This window comes from Diadema antillarum, unplaced genomic scaffold (genome assembly GCF_040938485.1).
Source record: "Diadema antillarum isolate AM-2024a unplaced genomic scaffold, OU_Dant_1.0 seq00000189_RagTag, whole genome shotgun sequence".
In the NCBI taxonomy this organism is placed as follows: domain Eukaryota; kingdom Metazoa; phylum Echinodermata; class Echinoidea; order Diadematoida; family Diadematidae; genus Diadema; species Diadema antillarum.
The window spans coordinates 528,217-545,438 of NW_027271253.1; the positions used below are offsets into that span (position 1 = coordinate 528,217).

The window sequence follows — 17,222 nt, forward strand, 5'->3', positions numbered from 1 at the left end:
TTGAAGAGTGAGAGGCGACCTTTGAAAGCTCTAACTACCGTTTACTGCGAAAAGTCACAAGGTACTGTGTACATTCACGGCGAAAGAAACCGGGCATCATCCTTGAGAAGAATTCGGAGTGGGTCAAAAGCGAGATATACAGCTTATAATGGCGGAAAACATATTCCTTTTCGTTCCAAACATCATTGGTGAGATGTGTTTGGTTTGTGCTTGTGGCCTGTGGCTGTGCTGAAACAAAATGTACAATATGTGGGACTAATGCTAAATGACCGTAGCTGTAGCTGTGGGTATAATATTAATGGCATGCTTCAATGCCTTTTATGGTTAACATGAAATGTTCGATACCAGTACTAAATTAAGTGTAAATTTAGTTGCCATGAAATCCTCAGGCTCTACAGCTTGTTCTCTTCTAGCATGATGTTTCTATGGCATCCTCATAGTAGATTCTACTTTATACAAATGACTCGCACTGTCGCAGGTCTGAGTGCGCGTGCGTCATTCGGAATTGTGTGCATTAATTATATAGAATAGACATCTATCTACGAATTAAAGGTAGATGGAATGCTTAACCCATGAGGTGAAGTTGAGTGGGTTTACGCTAAATGACATGAGCGTCAACTGTGCTGTGTTATAGAATGGTTTGTTTGTTTGTTTGTTTGTTTGTTTGTTCATTTCCATCTGAGATGATGGCTGGATAGCCCATATTCAGCTACGTTATTGTTTAAGCTGGTCTTCAATGGGGTCCAGTTGGATGTGAGGTGGGACCACTTCACCGGGTTAAACATCCTGCTCTTTGCGATGAATGAATGAAGCGGGATCTTTTACGTGCATGAGTTGTTTTACTCTCTCATTCACGGGACCTCCATTTTATGTTCTATCCGAGAGACGGTGACAATTTTCTTGTCAAAAATCCATGTAGCATTTTTCAATCATGAATGCTACCCCATGCCATGGATGGCAAATTTACTGGATGCATTTCCTTAATTGGCTTGCCATATTTGTAGATGAAAGCCTGAAAATCATACATCAAGTACTTGTACTTCAAAACCATGTACAAGTATCCAGTCATTACTGCATACATGCATGGCAAGAGTACTGGATGCGTGATTTTTCAGCCAATGTTCATATCGTACTGGGTGCGCGAACCTTTGTTACAAGTGCGCGTACAGTACTCTTATTACAAACAAGTGCACGATAACATGTTCACCATTGTGAGGCAGCGTGTGGCCAGTAGAAAATCCACACATAGTTTTCGACCAATGAGATTGCAGGATTCTCGCTATCTGTTCTATAGTATGGAATTATACCATAACAAATGTTCACTCAGTTACACCTTTCCCCTCCCCTCCCCCATTTTTCTGTTTTATTCTAGATTCCTTAAGTGCCTTTTCTTAGACCTTGTATTCAGAGGGTGAGATTTCTAAGGCCATGATGAAGTGATGAACAGTAATGAATGATCATGTACGTACATGTTGTAGTCAGTGTAGAACCAAGATCGATTTTAGACAAGTTGTTAGTATGTCACAGTGTATACTGAATTGAATCCATGGGTAGATGGTTAAACCCAAAGTTTTAAACAACCATAATCTTAAAGCCTAATTCTAGGTCTTAAAATATGCTTGGTAATTGTGGAAAGTCTCATGTCCAAGTGACCCATCTCATGCTCATCTGCCCAGCAATCATTTTCTCACACCTCCCAGAAGAAAACAAACAAACAAACAAACAAACAAAAATCCATGGCGCATGGATAATAAACATCAGATGGAAAGCCGGCTAGTGTAGACTTTTCCCTTATTCTCTTTTTGTTTACTAAAACTTAGAAGATGCATCATGTATACATGGCTGCATCTTGCAAATTACGCCTACAATGTATTAGTCTTTAGAAATTGAGCTGTCTACAGTAAAGGGTTGCATTTGTCATTCACCCTTGAACAAAATTTGGGCAGAAAATGTTCAAAAAGTATGTCTTTCGGGACCATCTTCCATGAGAAATACAATGTAGATGAGAACTTGCATCATTTCTAATCCCAAAACGGAAAAGTTCCTTACCTGAATTGGGAGCCCCCCCCCCCCCCCCCCCCCCCCCCAGTTGCCCTGCTGGAGAAACTCTCAGCTAGTTGAGAAACTTGGCATCTCTGTGTATATTTTACTTGTGAACAAGTATGGAATGTCAGTATACAGTACATGTATATTATGTGCAGGAACACAGCAGTTAAACTGATAGGTTTGTTTAATTATGGCATTAACTGTGATATTATAAATGACAATGCATAAATGTTACATTTGCAGAGGAAATATCCCATCATCTTAGTTTCATCCAACCTCTCATGACCCTGACTGCCAACTCAAGCTCTTGTGACCCTCCTCTTCCATTTGACTCCAAATCTTTCATCTCCGGTGACTCCAACTCAGAGTCCAACTCCGACTCCTCATAAGCCTTGATCTTCTTTGACTCGGTAACAGCAACTTCTCTGACTGTGAAGATCTTCTGTGATCCCTCCTCTGATTACCCTGACCAGGAATTCTGTAAAGAGGGGGCGCCTTTACAAAATTAAAGGGGGGCGCACGCACCCCAGCCACCCCCATTGTTTCTTTTAATTTCTTTTGTGTTAGAAATAAAGGGAGCGGGGTGTGCGCCCAGTGCACCCCTGCCTGGATCTCCCACTGCTGATGACTTTTCAAATGACTCCTTTGACTCCTTTTCCATTAACAGCCTGATCAAGAGTCATAGGTATCTATGTGGACATCCAGACTGTCCGCACTTCCACTGCAGTTTATGTAGACTTTACTTGTGGGTGGCTCAGTGCAGGCCCTGAGGCACAGAGCTCCAGAGAAAATAATTTTTCATTTTATGCGTCATGTACTCTCATACATGTTATGAAAGTTTGAAAGTGTAGTAATATCCTGCTGTCAGAAATGACACCTTCGTGCATGACTACATTGTATGTGTCAAGCAGTTGGTAGCTGGCAGCTAATGATAAGGCCATGGGAAAGAAAGCTTTAGGCCTGATGACATTGGTGATAAGTGACTGATAGGATTGATGGATTGCTTGCTACAGTGTGAATTCTACCAAAGAAAAACTCATATTGCTCAATTCTGTGCTTGACAATGTAGGAAAATAGCACACACACACACACAAAAATAAGAAAATAAAAAAACATTAATGTCAGTTCAGGAATGTACATGATTGATGATGATATTGAAGTATTTGCTGTAATGACTTTCCTGGATAGTCAATCTCCATCACTGTAAGTATATTCTCTCTTCCTCTGCCTGTCTCTTTTTACACCAGGATTTGGACGAATTCTGTTCACCATCCTGTCATTATTTTTCATGCGGAGTTGCTACCAGCTGGCCACATTCCTGTATCTTCTCGGCTCCTTCCTCGATGCCTTCGACGGCTACTATGCAAGGAAACTTGGTCAAGGTAATCAACAGCAGTGCTCAGTGTCATAAAGTGTAACAACAAGTTTTTACTGAAAACTGACCTGCAGAATGATATTAGATTCAATTACATTGCAAATCAAGTTTGTCATGATGCTTTAAGTGTTGAAAAACCTTCTTATTACCTCATTGCACAGTTATTTCATGTGCCATGACTCCAACTCTCCTGCTTTGAGGCCATTTCCTTAAAATCTCCCACTCTCCCTCCTGCTCTAGCTGGTGTTCTACTTTAAAGGTCCTGTTAAATACCTTTGGGAACAGTGATTTTAAAAATTCTCAAGATATGACACGTACCCGGTAATGCATATAATTATATGCATGTGTAGGTCTGTTGTACCACAACACATCCTGTCATGTAAAATTTTCTCGATAAAGCCTAAAATATGAGGAGATATCTGTATTTTGCTCAATAAACCATAACTGTAGATGCTATGGACACATTATTATGATACATGTATTTTTCACATTTTGTAAATACTTAACATCAATTTTACCGATTCAAATTTTTACAGTGGTTGTTTCTATCCCTAACTCGCATTCTAAGATTATTTCAAAGCACTAATGCTGGGTTTTTGTTTCATCTGCAAATGGCCTTTAAGATTTAGCATTCTCCAGCCCAACCCGACTTTTGTCATATCTTCAATGTTTTATGTTTTGGCAAAGGTCATAGCACCAGAGAGCATGGAGCATCTACAACCCAGGAGCAAGGGGCATCATGCTTTCACTCTCCTGATGTGCACTATGCTCACACAATTTTGTGCCCATGTTTGCATAATTAAAGTCTCCAGTGTGCTAGAGGGTTCAGGTAGGAGAATCTCCCCTCTAGGGTGGGGTTGGGGTCTCTCGAATTGAAGTTCTGAGACTGCATCTCAGTATGAGACTACATTTGAAGGGATTGTATGGCTGTGTTTGAGACCTAACTTCATGTTTCTAACATTTTTGGTGAGATTATGTAAACCTTTTATGAAATCTGAGAGAACATATACTGTAATTCCAAGAGGAAATCAACGTTTATTTGATGAAAATCGGTTTTGAAATGGCTGAGATATCCAAAACAGGTCAATCCTAATAAACGGTGGGACCCACCTTTTTTTACAATTGCTTTGTTTTACTTTGTTTTAGGATGTCGCAGCCATTCCAAAACTGATTTTCATCAAATAAAGTTTGAATTCCTCTTATGCTTTGTACTAGATTTCATAAGTGGTTTCTTGGTATCTCACAAAAAGTTAAAAGCCCAATCCTCATCTCCACCAATACTATACCATCCCTTTAAGCATCAAATCACATATTGAGACTACCAGAATATTTCATACAGTCAAAACTTGTCCTGTTTTTAAGAAATGTCTCCAAGTGGAATTCCAAATTTGTTGCCCTTGCAGGGACAAAGTTTGGGGCCATGCTGGACCAGCTGACGGACCGCTGTGCGACCATGTGCCTGATGATGGCGCTATGCGTGCTGTACCCAAACTACATGGTCCCTCTGCAACTCAGCGCGGCGCTTGATATTGCCAGCCACTGGCTTCATCTTCACAGGTAGCAGGCTTTCAAGTGGCCCTACTTTTCCTACTTTTTTACTGCTGTCCCTACTTTTTGTACTTTTTTGCTCAAAATCCTACTTTTTCCTACTTTTTTGGTGAAAAATCCCCCCGCCCCCCAAAAAAGTGCAAGGCTACCCGGTACTTGAATCGTTTATATTCAGAAATGATGAGTAGACTCTAGTTGCAGATTCTTACTGGTGGGGAGAGCCTCTCCAGCATGAAAGAGGGATAACACAGACCAAGCAACCACAAGACTGCTGCCAGCCTCAGCTTTTGCTCCTGTGCAGATGTGATTGATCCCACTGATATTGCAGCCTAGGACTCGGAGCAGTGCTCAACCAGCTCTCATCATCGCTCTAAATTACCAGGTAAGCTTGCCATACACTTAAAAGGAGAATTTTACATGTGACTTCCAAAGAATAAAACTAAGGGAAGAAAGCTGCCTACAGCCAGTTTTAATAGATGTAGAGTTCAAGCATATCATGTCTAATGCATGTGCTGGAATGCAAATCCTCAGAAACCAGAAACTTCCTTTGCTAAAATATGGTTTACTACGTAAATGGTAAAGGTCATGTCAAAACAAGATATAACACCTTCAGATCCCCTTTGCCTGAAATCCTTCAATAATATATGTTTTGATAATAATTAACAATGATTGCAATATGAAAAACTTAATATAAAAGTAAGTTTTTCACCACAGAAACTACATTGTAGATCTGGTTGATGTGAGGATGAGCTATTCCCAAGAAAGCATGGATTGGTAGGGACCCATTTGCATGAAACTTGCATATTACTGAGGCTAAATCAAAAGCATTGCTCCCAAAGGTAAACTGGACCTTTAACATGAGACATATGACTTGTGATATCTATTTGAATCATGGTCAGGTGGTAGATACGACTACTAGAAACCTTAATTCATCTGAAGGTAAACAGCTGAGGAAAGTTAGTTGATGAAAAATCAGATGAACAAGAAGAAATGTTTAATTATCAGATCCCACAAATTGTTAACAAGGAGTGAGAACAACAGTAATTACTTAGCCATCGTGAAAGATAAAGACTAATAGAGCAGAAACCTCTTTATGGACAATCTTAAAAGTTGATGGCTTGTATGCATCTTACAAGTATTGTTTAAGAGGTTGAATTGCATCATAGGTAAGACGTACATTACCTCGAAGAACTTAAAAGAAAGTTGGAAATGGAGGAACTTCACAGAAAACAAACACAAAAATAATATTTCAGTAACGTTTATTAGATTGATTGAAGTTTAAACCATGAGACGTTGAAGTTCACTTCCTGACGACACTTACAAACTATCAGAAATATGTAGAGAGAAAAGCCATCTAAAGCATTACCTGAGAAAAAACCAAACATTCAGGAAAGATAATGAATGCATATTCCACAAATAAGAGCAAGTGTGTGGATGTTTTAAGTTGAACCGCCAAGAACATTTTGTTAAGTTTGGAGGAAACAACTTGCAGAAAAATTAGAAGCCATGATGTCTTTTTATTCCACAGATCTTGCAAATTTTAGTTAAGGCTGAACGTCTTTTTATTACCCAGCTAGTTTAAACAAGATGTGAGAAAATGGTAGAACAGAAATCTCGTAATGAAAGTAGTCAAAGTGTCATGAGTCATTTGAAGTCACATATCCAAAATATTGAACCATCTGAAAGAGTCTTGGTAAAATGTGAGACAGGGAAGCTTCTAAAAGAAGAAAAAAGTGAATGGATGGATGTGTATGCCAATTGTGTCAACATACAAAACTGTAAGTTTAAGGTGAAAACCAACAGAACAATGGACAGTATCAAAATTGAAAGGGCACAAATACACTGTATTTAAGGGGATGGGAATGGGAACTGCATGGTAAATACAATGTATACAGATCTTCTAGAGTGTATTTGCTCTCAAAAAAACAGAGAAATCAGAGAAGCTAGCAAGAGCTAAAATGATAATGACAGTCACTGTTTATATTCTCCAGATCTTGCAAAGAGTACAGTAGTTTATAAGAATAACATGCTGAAATACTGAGCCAGCAATCTCAGAATCTCAATCATGTAAAATTTCAAAGGCGGAAGGATGTAATATTCTCAAAATATATGAAGAAGTTTGATTTCAAGAATATTGAATGAACTTAAAAGTACCTGGAATAATTGCAAAATGGAGAATCTTCTTGAAAAGTCAAATAGCTGTATGTGTATTCAACAGAAAGGGGCATGATGAGCTGAAAAAGAGTTGAATGTACTATCTCCAGTAAATGTGGCAAATATTGCAAACAGTAGTAAGTCATTGGAAAGTACAGAATGATTATTTTCTACAACTCTTTCTAAATCAACAAATGTAAAGTTGATTTAAGAATTGATGAAATCTAGCATCAACAGAACACCAAAGAAATGAAAACTTATCTATTTGTTATCTACAGAAAATTATAAAAAATGGAGTCATTTTTTGCTACCTATAAAGTCGGTAAGACTACAGACAGTGAGAAACAAAAAGGAGATGTACATGTATGCTCCTCACATCTTGTAAAGTGGAGTCATTTGGTTATATTACACTGTACAGTCTTATGTTACTCTACATGCAAGAATACTACATTTTCCTGATGCTGAAAAGTATATACCTTTTTTTTTTCTCTCTCTCTCTTTGGATGTTTGTGTTCTAGCAGTTTAAGTGTTTCAAAGTGAGCTTGCCTTGTGTTTCCATCTATATCATATGATTATGAAGATAATCAATTATCACTGGAAATTCAGTTGTGGACACTGTGCCATAAACTCACAGTATCTGAGTGTGTAGATTTGTAGTGGGCCAGGATTTGCAAAATAAAGATGTCAATGCATTGGTATATATAATTTCACTTCGTAAGGCCTCACTGTCATGAGACAACCCATTCTTCATACATGTCTTGCTAGAAATGTAATATGATAACACATGCTCTCAGAGACTAATACTGAGCTCTACATATATTAAAGTAGTTTAAATTATCCTGTTATTTTGAAATGTTTGAACACATGTTAAGTGCTTACATGTATTTGAAATTGAAAGTCTCTTGGAAAGATATAATTTCACTTCGTAAGGCCTCACTGTCATGAGACAACCCATTCTTCATGCATGTCTTGCTATAGAAATGTAATATGATAACACATGCTCTCAGAGACTAATACTGAGTGCTACATATACAATTGTAAGTACCTATCCTGTTATTTTGAAATATTTGAACACATGTTAAGTGCTTACATGTATTTGAAATTGAAAGTCTCTTGGAAAGTAAGTATATTGTTTATCTAATGGTCATTCAGCTGGAACTTGAAAGCATACTAAGTTGTTGTGAACATCACTTGAATAGCTTTGTCAAACATCCTTATATCCAGTCTTCTTCACACTTTTAAATGAAACATATCTCCACAACTTCAAATGAATGTAGATAAAAGTGTCATCTTTTTTTAAATTGCTTTTTTTCAAATATCCTTACTTTCAATCTTTTTTACATTTTGGTATGAAACACATATCTTCACAACTTCAAAACATTCAAATGAATGTAGATAAAAGATGCCATCTTTTAATTATGGAAGTGTATAACATACCTTTGGCATAGGTGTATAACTTACACATCATGGAATGTTTATGTCATATTTTGTGGGATGATATGTGACCGTTCATCACAAAACCAACAAAAAGTCGCATGCACTGATTTTTTATTAGGACTGAAAATAGATGATATGGGCCAATCCAGCCAATCTTGAGTTTTTCATATTTTCTGAAAGAGCAGGCCTTCTTCTATATTATTCTAAAGTTTGGGATCATAAAACGAACAGGAAATTGTGTTTTTTAGCAGTTTTTTTTTTTCTAGAACACTTTTTGGTAGAATAGTGTGATTAGGTGTTTCTCATAGAGTCATCTTTTCATTTCTTAAAAACCCTGTCCATACTTTTAACTTTCAAGTCCAATAACTTTAGAAAGGACGATGCTTCTGCTTTGAAAGTTGGCATTGATCACCTACAGAATGTGTTAATAAAGCAGCTTAATCTGATAATCTCTTCATTGTTGTAGCTCCAGTGGTTAACATTCTGTTATTTGTTCCATTCACTGCACAGCTAGCATGGCTTGATAAAGATTGAGCACTTGAATAAATGCTATACTTCAGGAGCCCCTTTTCTCAGTTCACATTTTCCGGAGTGTGTGCTTTCATTCCAATATTAGGATATCATAGGTTAGGAGAGTCCATTTGAATCGAGTTATACATCATTTTTCATCTTTAAGTTTGCTCTTTCAGAATCTGCTCTTGATTAAAAATCCATGTTTGGCAACTGTTTGTTGATGTTGCGATGCAGGATCACATATGGTAGGTGTTCATGTCAATCACAAAATTATGTCTTTTTCTATGTAAGTATTGAATAAGTGATCAAGATTCATATTGACTGTACGGTTGAACATGCATTTGTGCTTGTTACCTGACATTGTTCTAATGAACGTTTGCCTTTGTTGTATTTTTCAGGCTCTCCCAGGAGCAAACGTGAGGCTGAGGCAGCAGGGTTGTGAGTACAAATTAAGATTTACATGTAACATCAAGAGTTCTGGTGAGTATCGACGAAAACTACTCCAAAAAGCCTGCACATGTCCTGATTTATTCCTACTTTTTTTCTTTAATGCCCTACTTTTTCCCTCTCATGTCCTACTTTTCCTACTTTTTTAGAGATTTTGTTCTTACTTTATTCCTACTTTTTTACATTATCCTGCTTGAAAGCCTGAGGTAGGGCATCACATATGTTGACACAACATTATGTATTTGCTCCTGCGACAGTTGCTCTAGTCTTATTTTCTCAGGGCTGGGGTTTTGATAGGGTTTTATATTTAGTTTGATGTGAGGATTAGGATTAAGGGTGGGGTTATGTTTGTTGGCAGAATTTAGGTTTGGCTGATCATGCAAATATTTCATTAGAGCAATTGTTGCAGGAGCAAGTGTCATGGAACGCATACATTCGCAAACACTCACACAAACACACACACAAATTTTTGCCTGCAGTCATGTAATTTGTTGATACTCTAGGAGTCACCAAACATATTACTTCTTCCATTCTTTGTAGTTGTATACCGACATGCATTGTACAGGTATATGTTTAATCTAATGTATCCCAGTTATCATTATTTCAAATGTCTCATGGACACTGTATTCTGTTCTTGCTCTGGAAATTCAATATCAGAGGCAGTGTATGCTGTATATGATAATTTGCTAAACGTTTTTATTGTTACATTTTGACCACTTTCTTATCTACTCATCATTCTATCATCTTAAACTTTGCTCAAACTGTGGTGCCCTGAACTTAATGTTGTATTTCAAAATGACCACCATTTTGGAGCAGTGTTTTGCCTTATGATTCACCTTCTTGTTCCCGCCATGTTTCTCACCCATCAGCTCTTTGATGGGAGGCAAGACGAGTCACAAGTTGATAGATCCGTCGGAGAATCCCATTCTCTCTATATACTACACATCCAGGGTGAGAATGCAGTGTAGATGACTTCTGAAACCTTTGTGACATTTCTGATATATATTTTGTGAATAGAAATCTAATGATAAATAAAGACTGTATATGACTTGTTGACTTGTTTTTGGTGCAAATTTCAAAGCTTGGACAGTGGATATGTGGAAGTGCACATGGTTTAGTCAAGTAACAGCAGTGTTTGAAACTCTGGGACCAGATTTGGTATTGAAATGATCTGAGATGGTTTGCTGTCCATTTCCAATACACCATTGATCAGGCTTACCAATGTAATGCAAAGAATATCAAAGAATTTTGCTGAATACACACTGTCGAGAAATTACTACCTGCCTATTATTAATGAACATTTATATATGTGTGATTATTGGAAAATAGTTCCCCCCCCCCCCCAGCAATGTTGTTAAATCAGTAAGCTGTGAAAAGGGGAAATGGATAGAAACCCAGTGTTCAGTAAGAAGAATCTTAACTACGGTATGTACAAAAATTTGCCAAGTTTTGTGCATTTTCAGTTTGTCCATGATAGGGGGAAAAATGTATATTCATTACTTTGACTTCAGATAAAACAGTATTCTTGTACAAAAAGTCACTGTGTGCTGTTTATATTGTCTGCTGTTCATGCTTATTGATTAATTCTTTATTGCATTTTCTCAACAGCCCGTCTTGTTTGTGATGTGTTCTGGTAATGAGCTCTTCTATTCCATGCTCTACCTCCTCTACTTCACTGAAGGACCGGCCAGTAAGTATCATCCTGTCTGTCATATTCATCTAATAGCGGCTCTTTTTAAAAGCAATATGGGGATTTATATGTTTCTTTGTTTCTGTGCTTAAAGGGACGCAGTCCTCACGAAATTAAAAAAAATATGTTGTTGTTGGTACCTCCAATGAACTACTTTCATCAAAAACAAACTTTCAAATCACCAAATAAGCTCGTACATTTTGGTTAAAAAAGTGTGACTCTGCAAATGAGCAAGTCTTGGCGGAGAGTCATACGTCATCGATGCACAACTCTTTCCAGCGGTGTTCTGCTCGTCATCCCTAGTTATTTATAAATACATGTTTACTATTTATTTTTATATTAATTGTATATATGAATAAGCTTGAAATATTTTGTTTGAAATAATAAAACCACATATTGTCACATTTTATGAAAAAATCAGATATGATCATTTTGAACACTTAAATTGGTTTTTTGAGGCACAGCTGTCAACTTGAGAGTAGGGCATCAATGACGTTGCACCTTTTGGCAGGCTCTTACACGATCGCTTGCAAGAATCATTTTTTTAAAATCGCGTACGGAGACAATTTTTGATGTCCACGCGTATAAATTGGTGAAAGGTTATATTTTTTACTCTTCTTAACTATCAGTACAGTGAAAATCTCAGGACTGCTTCCCTTTAATGTTATTCTTGCAATTCTAAAACACAAACAAAGTTATACATAACACACTTAGATAAACAAGGGATACATTGGACACATACATGTAACTGACTGCAATTTTAAGGTACAATTTAAATATTTTGTGATGAAGAATTTAAGAACTAATATCAACAAACTGAACATATGTGTGTAATTATAGACTGAATTAGCATTCAAACTAAATGTCATGTGCATGAACATGAATGAAGACAAACACCATCATTTTTAGCATTGTTATAGTTTTAGCAGTTCTGTAAAACATGAAAATTGTCAAAGGGGAAAACTCAATAGCAATGTCAAAGGCTCTTTTGTATTCCTGTTTTTGAATTGCCAAACTAGGGGGCATTTTCCTAGCAAATGGGATTCGTGTTAATGTGATATGACTATTGACCGATTCTGTGACACGCTATGTTTATTTTTGGTATGGGCAGCGCCATTACTGCGGTGTCTCAGCCGACCCCCCCTCCCACTCCCCCACCCCTCTCCCTACATTAGCAAGCGCACGGAATGAAAAACTGATGCATGGTTGCTTTAGCCAATGGGCGTCTCTTACTGAGTGCGCGAATGCTTGCTTAGTGCGCAAACCTTTGTTACAAGTGCGTGATAAACATGTTGCCCGTGGGGTGGGGGAGAGGAGGGGGGGGGGGGTAGGCTGGGACACCGCAAAATGAGCTAATGGCTGCGCCCAGTGCCAAAAATTGTCTGCTGCCCTCAAGGATCCCGAATCGGTCTATTAGATGCGATGATAACGATGGAAGCCTTGGCATAGGAGGGAACAGAGAGATGCTGCAGACTTCCATTCTGTATATTTTGGAATTATGAGATTTTATGGGTTGCTTGGTCTAATTCTCACGCTTTAAGGATTTTACAATACACGCAATTAGATTATCACACTAGACCGGAGAGATGTGCTGAAAATACGGTGAAAGTTGTCAGAGTTTGTATGTTCTGTTTTATATTTGTTAAGTTGTACCACATCCTATATCACCTGAAAGACAATTACTTAATCATGATGCAGAGACTATGTATTTGAAGTAGTATTTTGAATGACTGTGGTGAATATCGGCACACAAGGACTAACATGGAAAGCATAAGATATGATTTTGAATACATGATGATTGAAGAAACTGAGTACTAGACTAGATAAAAGTATATGAGAATATATGAATGAATGAATGAATAAATGAATGAATGAATGAATGAATGAATGAATGAATGGTGTTTTCATGGCAATCTTGACTCCATAGTTTTTCTCTTTTCTCTTTTTTTCGCGTCATGTCATAGTATTGTTTTCCGTTGGGATTTTCCGTCTGATTTTGTACATCTCGACTCCCATCGCCTTCGTCAAGGCCGGGATCAGCGTCCTCCATCTGATTGTCGCGTCCAAGAACATGGCGGTCATAGACGTCGCCGAGAGGGAAGCAGCCAGGGCCAAAGGTCAGTGATGGCCAGAGGATTAGGATTAGTAGGAATAGGAATAGCAGTTGGCTTGGCTGACCTCTACAGAAGGTTCACAAATCTGTATTTATTGTGTGTCTATACTCGATATAGGCATATTGTCACGGTTCCGACAGCACTCCTGTAACAGATTGAAGTATAGGAACCTTTATTTTCATTCTTTAGGTGAGCATTTTAAATGATAGACATAAATAGACAGTGATTGATGTATTGATTCTAAGCTCATCATTCTTTGCCAATGGGTGATATATACACAGCAAGATGATGCTACATCTGCTTACGGAAAAAAAAAAAATGTACAGTCAAACCTATCTAAAGCAGCCACCCAAGGGAGCACAGAAAAAGGGGCTGTTATTAATATGGCTTTTCTCTTAGAGGGATTTTTTTTTTTTTTTTAGTGGCCATATATGACAGGTAGCTGCTAGAAACAGGTGGCCACTATGGCAGGTTTGGCTGTATGATGTGTAAATGTATGTGTACATATATTTATATAGTGAGAAGAAAATTCATGGAAGTCATGCTTGTTTGTTTTATTCTTGTGGAAACAGTTGCGTTAGCCAATGTAACCAGTTTTGTTTATTCAGGCATAACAGTGTTTCGAAGACTGTGCATTTATTCGGTTGTCACATTGAAGAATATCAAAATAGCAGAGGGCAGCCGAAAGACCCAAGGGGCAATGATGATCAAGGGATTAGGATTAAGATATTAGGATGAGGAATAACAGCTGAGCTTATATGAGCTCTGTGTGCTTATTTACAAATGCAAACCTGTATTTATGATTGGTAATATGTCATAGATATTGGGATATCTATTCAAAGTAAGTAAGTAATGTATGGATAACTGCTTGCCATGGATCTGCTAGTTGCATACCTTTAATGGTGATATAGGTTGTGAGCATAAAAATTTGATGAACATGTGATTTAACATCCTGTTTAAAAAGATAGATACCCAACCTTTTAATGTTGAAATTGAATACTATTGATTGATCAACATTTTCTGAGTGAAATTATGTCTGATTTCATGCTAATTTGAATCACAAAATCCAGTTCCATAGGCATTATATGTCAAAATGCACTCTTCATGTATGTATTCTGCAATTACTGTGTAAGACGCTTTCTTTTAATTGTTAGACCAGTCATGCAATCCTTCACTGCTTCATAAGAATTTTGTCTTCAAGCGGTTTCCAAATGTATTGTTTCACCTTTTACTTTTATGCAGGGCCATCTGTACTGTGTGAAAGCATTGCTTGAATCTTTCTTCCTGTTTTGTTTTGCCTTTCCCTCTAAATGTTTAGGGCATCATTTGTTGATATTGAATAAATGCAATGATACATTTGACCAGTAAACAATAATGGGTTAGAATCAGTTGATTTCCATGCACCCCTCCCATGATATTATGCAAATGATGGTTAGGGCTGTTATGAATTTATTTATTTTCCTCTCTTTGGTGGCTGAAAAGTGTCCTATAATCTTTGATGTGCATGAAATTTCGAATGAAATTGTTTTTTTCCTTCCTTCAGTATGGCCTTGTTTATAGGCCAATCACTTGCATATTGTGTGTGGTCCAACATTGTATTTATTTGAGTGCAGTATGTTGTGTGCAGTAGATGTTTGCAAATTTTGTTGTTGATTTTCTTGTTTTCAATATCAACCCATTGAAGACGAGTCCCGAGTATACTCGAGCAGGTGTCTATGGGAAAGTTGTCTTGTAGCAAAATTATCCCATTCTCAACAGGTTAAAGGTGTGCATATTGATTGGGGTCCAAATATTGTTGCAATCCCTCTTATTTGCAGTTTAGAGACACAGTGACTGGCAATATTAACATCAAAAGAGCTGCAAATATTGGAATTGGACAGTGTATAACTATAAAAAGCAGCACAGGTGGCCCCCATTATAATTGAGTCTTGGGACTAGCAGCTTTCTGTCGTTATACTGAAATCCTGTTATAGCTTAACAATTGAAGTGTATAAAGATGTAAGATGAAAATTTTGAGACCTGAATTTTTACTTTGTCGTATCAAAATTCTGCTATGACCATGTTTGTTATAACGGGAGTGCTCTGTACTGTACCTACCTGTAGCATTGCCTTAATTAATTCCCATCAATATTCATGATATGAAGGATGCAGGTGACATTTGATTGTGATACTGGTCATGTTAAAGATGTTCATCTCAAGCTATGAAGCTGTTAGATCTCTCAAGGGGGTATCTCACTGAGCGGCGAACGTTTGCGAACGTAGCGAATTTGGGAATTCGCAAGGGTTCGTAAAAGGTTCGTTAACATTCGCAAGAAAGTTCGCAAACGGTTTTTGTTGTCGCAAACAGTTTTTCTTGTCGCAAAGAAATTTTGAACATGTTCAAAATTTCTTTGCGAACCTTTGCGAATTTGTATTTTCACTAACAGTTGCAAACATTCGCAAACATTCGCAAAACACTCGTAAGAATTCGCAAACGGTCGTAATACGGTGTCGCTAACGTTTTTATATGATTCGCCACTGCTAGCGAACAAGTAACCACATAGTTCCTATATAAAAGCTTCTGAAACAGATAAGGTTCCTCTCTAAGAAAGTTCTTGAAGCTCTTGACATCTCCATCATGATTGTAATTGCTTCAAAATCTTTTCATATTGACTAAAGTCTGTCCTCCTCAACAAGCACTCTCTGACTCTCTTTCTTTTCTTCTTCCTTTCTTGTTTTTCTTTATTTTATTTCTCTTATGCTGCACAACTCTCTAAAAAAGAAAGAGTGAAAATGTTCACTCTTGAAGGAGTGAATTACAGAAAAGAGTGAGTTTTGAGTGACATTGGAGTGAATTTTGAGTGAAAATATCTATTTTCACTCATTTTGGAGTGACCTCAGGGATCACTCGAAAATCTTGGAGTGATCCCTGAAGTCATTCCAAAATAAGTGAAGATGAACATTTTCAGTCCAAAATCACCCTGATTTCACTTGAAACTCACTCTTTTCTGTTATTCACTTCTTCAAGAGTGAACATTTTCACTCTTTCTTTTTTAGAGAGAATAGCTGTAGCAGCAGCCTGACAAAGCAGCTCTTCAAGGATAGCAACACCTTGAGCCTCTTCTTGGCAGAAATTTATTTCCATATCCTGGAAATCCATCTTGAACAGTTGTCACAAGAGATCTGAATTCAGTGGAAGGTTTTATGTCGTTTTATGAGTCTTACTATACACAATCGCCTGGTACTTTTCTAGGTCCAAGAACATTCGCAAAATTGTCGCAAAGGATTTGCAAACAGTTGCTAATATTTGCAAAACTGTCGCTAACATTTGCAAAATTGTCACTTTAACATTTGCAAAATTGTCGCTAACATTTGCTAACATTCGCTAATAGTCGCCACCTGTGTTCGCAAACACTTTCGCAAACATTCGCTAAAGTGTTGCTAATTGTTGCTAAACATCGCTAAAAGTCGCTAACTGTCGCTAATGGCAGAAGCGAACTTTGATTTTTCGCAAACATTCATCAGAAAAGTTGGCGAATCTCAAATTCGCTACGTTCGCAAACGTTCGCCGCTCAGTGAGATACCAGCTTCAGGAATTACTGACATTGGCATTGTTTCACAAACAGGTCACCAAATAATGTTAATAGCAAAGTATAGCAGTGAAAACATTCCATGAACTTTATCTGTTTGTTTTTCCCAAAGCCACAAGCAACTTCCGGGTTGCTTCCAGACATAGAGGCCTGCTGTTTCAGCTGTATGCTCTATTGGCACCACAAAAATAGGGTGGTTTACTAATGTATTCAAATTCATATTTTTTCTTCCTTTGAAGAACTAGTAAAGAGCTTTAATATCTTTTTTTTTCAACTACATCAAGCATATTGTTTTTAAAGAGACTGTACAGTACAGTACAGAGGATTCA

General features: G+C 37.5%; 1 protein-coding gene across 1 annotated transcript; it reads left to right on the forward strand.

Annotated features, from left to right (window-relative positions):
* Window positions 1-4: 4 nt before the first annotated feature.
* LOC139728651 (CDP-diacylglycerol--inositol 3-phosphatidyltransferase-like) lies at window positions 5-14,455 on the forward strand. The gene is made up of 6 exons (XM_071639588.1): window positions 5-188; window positions 3,294-3,428; window positions 4,825-4,978; window positions 10,390-10,471; window positions 11,129-11,210; window positions 13,175-14,455. Exons 1-6 carry the CDS (start codon window positions 149-151, stop codon window positions 13,333-13,335), a joined length of 654 nt encoding a protein of 217 aa, XP_071495689.1. The 5' UTR covers window positions 5-148; the 3' UTR covers window positions 13,336-14,455.
* The last annotated feature ends 2,767 nt before the right edge of the window (window positions 14,456-17,222 follow it).

Bases quoted from the DNA above. Each gene is read 5' to 3' on its own strand.
- LOC139728651 (XM_071639588.1), top strand. From the start codon at position 149: ATGGCGGAAAACATATTCCTTTTCGTTCCAAACATCATTG. The intron at 3,429-4,824 runs GTAATCAACAGC...TTGCCCTTGCAG, and splicing joins TGCAAGGAAACTTGGTCAAG to GGACAAAGTTTGGGGCCATG. The intron at 11,211-13,174 runs GTAAGTATCATC...GTCATGTCATAG, and splicing joins CTTCACTGAAGGACCGGCCA to TATTGTTTTCCGTTGGGATT.